This window comes from Rhinopithecus bieti, unplaced genomic scaffold (assembly GCF_001698545.2).
Source record: "Rhinopithecus bieti isolate Rb0 unplaced genomic scaffold, ASM169854v2 scaffold_7062, whole genome shotgun sequence".
Taxonomy (NCBI): Eukaryota; Metazoa; Chordata; class Mammalia; order Primates; family Cercopithecidae; genus Rhinopithecus; species Rhinopithecus bieti.
In genome coordinates this window covers 13,778-19,939 of record NW_016805328.1, presented here as the reverse complement: position 1 = coordinate 19,939, position 6,162 = coordinate 13,778, and the positions used below count along the sequence as shown (strand labels likewise).

The following is a 6,162-nucleotide window of genomic DNA, read 5'->3' as shown; positions in this document are numbered from 1 at the left end:
AATGGGAGCCAGTTCTACTTCTAAACTTGAACTTCTTGAATAAAATATTATATGATTCAGACCTTTCCAGATTCAAACTTGAGACCGGCCTTCCCTCTGATTATTTCAAGTCTGTGAAGGTTAAGTCTAATGGCAAGGATGCGTGTGTGTGTGTGCGTGTGAAAGTCATTGGCCTTTAAGGAAGTAAGAAGTATGACTTCTGAATGATAATACGCTTTGTTTTATTTCTCAGTTAAAAAAAGAAAGCAACAGGATCAATTAACAGAACAGGATAAGATTCAGATTTCTCTTCAGCAGAATGATGAGTAAGTGATTATTCTTTAAGAAATAGCACTCCTGCAATCTTTTGTATTCTGTATGTAACATGAAACAATGTAATTAAAGTATCTCAGACAAGCACCATCCACCAGTTTAGCAATAACTCATCAAATTCCATAAACACATCATTTTCTCAGGTCCAGCCTTATATTGGAGGCTGATAGTTCTTAATAGTTATCCCTTGGGTTGATTTTTAAACATGATTGAAAATGCTTTATTTTTAATATATCATTGGAAGAATTACATGTAGGCTGACAGGAAAGGAGGCTGCGCTCATAAGCCTTTTTTTTCCAAAGTATTTTTGGTCACCTTTGATCTGATTGGAAAAAGAGAGTTGTAAGAATATGGGAACAGAGCAAATGAAGGACTGGTTCACAGTTTTACAGTCTCTTGATGGAGACCTCTTGCTGGTGATTTGGCCTCTCTCTACATAGACAGAAGGTATGGATCCTGGGAGGGAACTGAGCCTGGACACAACCAGGAGTCATTAAGGAAGCTGGCAGTCTTCTATAACAGCACACTGGTATGGGTTTAGAGATGTCATCATCGTATTCTGACTCTAGAAATTCCAAAAGGTGGAGTTTTCACTGAACGTTTGCATATATGCTGAAAGAATTCTCTCATTGATTCTGAAGGCCTGGCACAGAGATTCACCATGCAGCATCTGCATGCTCTGGGGATCATTGAATGACTTATGAGGAATACTGTTTTTTCCTTCACTGCATGTCATCTTTCCGAGGTAGCTAAAATCAGATGAAACATGTGGTGGTTCACGTGGAGATTTAGGAGAACCATTTAAAAGTTACACAGAAAGTCTTTATCTTTCAGAGTTCAAAAACTCAACCTTTTATTGTACATTATAGGAGTAACATCTTTAGGTTTTATGCAGTGATTGACTTAATAGTAGTTGGTACATACTCAACAATATGAATCAGTTGAAGGTTTCATTTTCATTTATATACAACTTACCTGATTCATCAATGTTATAAGTCCACAGAGCAATGGGGATTGTATACAATACACCTACTTTGGGTCTAGAAGGGAGCAGTTTTTGTCCTTACATAATGGAGAATCTGCCGGCTTGGATCTGAGATGTAAGCTTTTGTATATTACAACCTATTGTCACGCAGATTTAAATAAGGAGTATTGGCTGTTTGGATGGATTCTCAGCATGTTCTTAACACTTGATATCAGTGGAAGAAATACCACTTTAAATTTATTTTTACTTTTAAACTGTACAAAAGCTTACTTAGTTTTATACATCACTATTTCAGAAAGCAACAGGGAGCTTTTATAAGTACTGAGGAAACTGAATCGGAACACACCAGCACTGTGGTGGAGGTCTGTGAGGCAATTGCGTCAGTTCAGGCAGAAGCAAATACAGGTATGTGTCATGGTCATCCTAAGACAAGATTCATGGGTGTGCAAATTTTTACCTTTCATTGTTAATTTGGAAATCTACCCACTTGGTATTTTTGTATAAACAAAATACAGTTAACCCATTTTTATAAGACTCTCATGTCTTGCATATGCAAGATACTCTGATGGGCACTAGAGAGTATTGGTTGTCAAAGTGTGGTCCCTGGGCCAGTAGCATCAGCATCACCTGGAAACTTTTACAGAAGACAAATTCTCTTGCTCTATTCAGACCTTCTGGATCAGAAACTCTGGGAGCAAGGCCCAGCCACTTGAGTTTTAACAGGCTCTCTCTGTGATTCTGATGCATGTTCAAGTTTGGGAACCCCTGCTATAAAGGATAATAGTGATGAATAAAACATATATGCTGGCTTCAAGGAATGCGCATTTCACTTACCCTTGGTTTAATGAATAGAGAAGAGTCATTAACAGCTGGAATATTTATTCTTCCTCTGTGAATGGTTTTATTTGAAGTGATTTTAAATACTTTATTTAATTCAACAAATATTGACATATCACGATCTGCATTCCAGGAGTTATGCAAAGTGCTAGGCATATAGTCTAATTAGGATACACTCAGCTGCCATACTCATGAAGCTAGGAGAATAGAAAGATAGTTAAGCAATTAAAAGTAAATTTGGTGAGTGTTACAGCAGGGAAGTACAAAGTGCTGTAGAAGCATACATGAGGATCACCTAAGCAACTCTAGGATCAATAGCATAGACTTCTTTGGAGAAATGCCTAACAGTGTGCCTGATACTCAACACTTTAATATGATGATCCTTAATATGGAAGATTTCTCTACTGGTTGAGGAGAAAAAGGTAATGATAGCGTTGTTGAGTTTCCAGTTATCCAGTTAAAGGTCACTTCCCTCAGGTCATCTATGTTGTGGCCCCCAAAAAAGTAAGGGGAGAGCATAGTACTAACACCTTCATTTGGCAGGTGAGGAAACCAAGTTAGAAAAAAGTGACAATGACTTTTCCAAGATTGCATGAATAGTTTAATGTGGCCAGGATGAGATCTGTTAATTTGCTGCTTACATTAGATTGGTTAATCCATTTTTTAAAATTCAACTTTTTAAAGCATTATAGCTAGTTTTATTTCTCACCTTGTGGTAAATTAGCACCATCAAGTAACTGCCACATTCCACACTTTTCTTATAGTTTGGACTGAGGCGTCACAATCTGCAGAAATCTCTGAAGAACCTGAGGAATGGTCAAGCAACTATTTCTACCCTACTTATGATGAAAATGAAGAAGAAAATAGGCCCCTCATGGTTAGTAATAATATATTAAATTAAAATTATTGAGGCAGTTTTACTAATGAAACATAGGTGGAGCACATAGGGGCAATCTTTTGTCAGCATCCTTGAGGCCATTAGGAGTGTGCCATTGCCAAAGTAGTTGAAATAAATCTTATTATGAACATCAGGAAGCACTTCTCTCTTTGAGTAGAACCTGTTTGACCTATACATAGAACTTCTACTGAAGTTGATGAAATAGTCAATCTTTCCAAATCTCTATACATTGCCCAGTTTTATCTTTAGTAGAGCTTCACCACTGTGTTTTCCATCCAGACATGTGAAATAAAATCAGAGAACAAAGGAACTTCAAATATACTTTAAAAAGCAGTTTGGATTCCAGATTAGAAAATAAAGGAAATAAGCATTATACGTTAAAAACTATTTAATAACATCTTGGGATATATTTTAGTGTGTTCTCAAAATGTACTAATAATATAAAATCTCAGCATATTGGAGCAAGGGAGCACCCTGTAAAATTAAAGGAGGTTGCTTTAGGGTCAAAGTGTTTATAGAAGGAATAGTTTGCAAGTTGGGAGGATACTAGTGGGTTATTAAAGAGGAGGTAGGACTGTTTGGGGGTAAATCCCTACTTTTCTAAAGTCACCAGCTTGGAGGGTAGGAGTGATGCCTGGAGGTAGAGTGCTCCTTGGTGCCCCTCAGAGGAATCAATTACATTTGGCAGTTCCACTGTTAGTGGAAGAGGGTAAACCTCGTCTCTACTAAAAATACAAAATTAGGCGGTTGTGGTGGCGCATGCCTGTAATCCCAGCTATTCAGGAGACTGAGCCAGGAGAATCACTTGAACCCAGGAGGCGCAGGTTGCAGTGAGCTGAGATCGCGCCATTGCACTCCAGCCTGAGCAAAAAGAGTGAAACTCTGTCTCCAAAAAAAAAAAAAAAAAAAAAAAAAACCCCAAAACAAAAAGAGGGTAATGGCATGGATAATCACAAAACTGTACAGCATTGACTCTGAAATGCAGTCTTTAAAAAAGTAGATATTGTTTCTCCTAATAATACGATGACCATAATACATATTTGTCTGATAGTTTACAGTTTGCCAAATGATTTCTCAATTAATATTCACAGTATTAGTATGAAAAAGAGCAGGCTTTATTACCTTCAATTTACAGAGGAGGAAACTGAGGCTTAGAGCTGATAAGATATTTGTCCAGAGTTAATTGTCTATACCTGCAGTTCTCAAACTTTTTAATGAAGGAAGCCTTTACATCCTTAAAACTTGAGAACCCCAAAGAAATGAAAAAGGCAAATAGTGTCTTAATGTATGTTGACCTTGCAGACCCCTTGAAAGGGTCTCGGGAACCCACAACAGTCTGTCTCCCACACTTTGGGAATCTCAGGCTTAGACTAATAATAAAAAGAAGTTTAATTTCTTTAATTAATGTTAGCAGAGTATGGAATGGATAGAAGTAGGTTTTAAATGCGAGCAAAAAGTCAGAGGAAGCCAGTTTGTGTTTAACCGTTTGCTGTAGATGATCTATGAAGGCATTGTAAAGAACTCAGCTTTAAGCATTTTTTTTTTTTCTAGCTATGGTATCATAAGATAAAGTTAATATGCAAAATTGAAGAATGCTTTAATCACAGAGGATGGGAATATAGAAAAACCTATTAGTTTCTCTCTCTTTGTCCAATAATTCCTAAGGAAAACATACAAAAACGCAACACAATGTATTCCATATACTCTTCTTCCCTGCCAAAAAAAGAAGCTGGAATGGCCTGCTCTTTTGGCCTCACTTGATCAAGTTGTAAACTGAGCAATAATGGGTGCTGCTTCCCTTGTAGAGACCCATGTCGGAAATGGCTCTCCTATATTGATGAAGCTACTATGTCAAATGGCAAGTAGCTCTTTCCTGCCTGCTTCTCAGCTCATTTGGAAAAATACTGCGCAAAAGACATTCAGCTCAAATGATGCAGATGTTGTTTTCAGGTTAATGGACACACAAAGAAACCACAGCACATGCTTCTTTTCTTTCATTTAATAAAGCTTTTAATTATGGTACGCTGTCTTTTAAAAATCATGTATCTAATGTGTCAGATATTGTGCTTGAAAGATTCTTATCTCAGAATACTTTTGGACTTGAAAATTATTTCTTCTCTACTTTGTAACCAAATGCAATCGGTGTGCCTTGGATTATTTAGTTTATTAATGAATTAAGTTAAAATTACGGCTGCAAAATGGCTAAGGTCAAGTAAAGCACAACATTATGATTTAATATGCTTTTGTTGAAACCACAGCTTTTGTGCCCATTATTTTAACCTGTGTAAAACAATACAAAGCCCAGAAATTCTTTTTGGGGCATGAGTAAATTTTGTTCAGGGCTACTGTCTGTATGTGCCCAGATAAAATTTTCATGAGAGTAGTTTACAAAAGCCCTATTTAAAAATTATTATTTTCACACTTGTTTTTTTCTGGATTTCTGCTTATAATTAATGTAACTTAAATTAGTTGTGCTCTGCTATTTTCCCTATATTTCATGTTGTAATTCTTTTTTTTCAAATAAAATTGATTCTTCAGATTAAATAAACTTGTTCTGCCTTTTTTTGTCCCCATCACATACTGCTTCATGTCCATCTGTTCCTGCAAAGCTGCTGCAGCTACCACATTTACCAGTGAAGTAAAGAGTAAATTCTTCATGTCGCAGAGCAGGCAGTTATGCAAGTGGTTTTGCAATCAAGTTTGTAATATAATTTTAAAACAACTTTACAGTCTCCAGGCAAATATAGAGCCCTAGCAGACTGCAGGAAGAGAGGCTCAGAAGACGTCCTGATTAGAAATGGAGATGTCATTCAGCTTCTCCATGGGGATGCTGAGGGTCAATGGTAGGTGTGTTTGCAAAGCCTGTGATGATCTCCAGCTGGGGCATATAGATAGCTAATCAAATGTTCTGCTTTATCTGTATCTTTGTTATACAGTCTCTAAAAGCAGAAATATCACAGCAATGGCTTTCATTTTCATTGCTTCAGCACTGCCTGTAAAGCTCACTGAAAGGAACATTAACCTTTGGTGAGTGAAAATGCTTTGAAAGAATGACATGCTATGAGTCTGCATGTTCTTTTGTAGTTTACCTTTGGCTCAGATGTTTTAGCTGATATGTCTGGGCTTTGTA

General features: G+C 36.9%; 1 protein-coding gene across 1 annotated transcript in view; it reads left to right on the top strand.

Annotated features, from left to right (window-relative positions):
- MCF2 (MCF.2 cell line derived transforming sequence) overlaps nt 1-5,570 on the top strand; it is a 110,331-nt gene extending 104,761 nt beyond the window's left edge. Inside the window, 4 exon segments of the mRNA XM_017872189.1 lie at nt 181-305; nt 1,593-1,702; nt 2,899-3,011; nt 4,838-5,570. Of these exon segments, the coding sequence (XP_017727678.1) occupies nt 181-305; nt 1,593-1,702; nt 2,899-3,011; nt 4,838-4,870 (381 nt within the window). The 3' untranslated portion in view covers nt 4,871-5,570.
- The last annotated feature ends 592 nt before the right edge of the window (nt 5,571-6,162 follow it).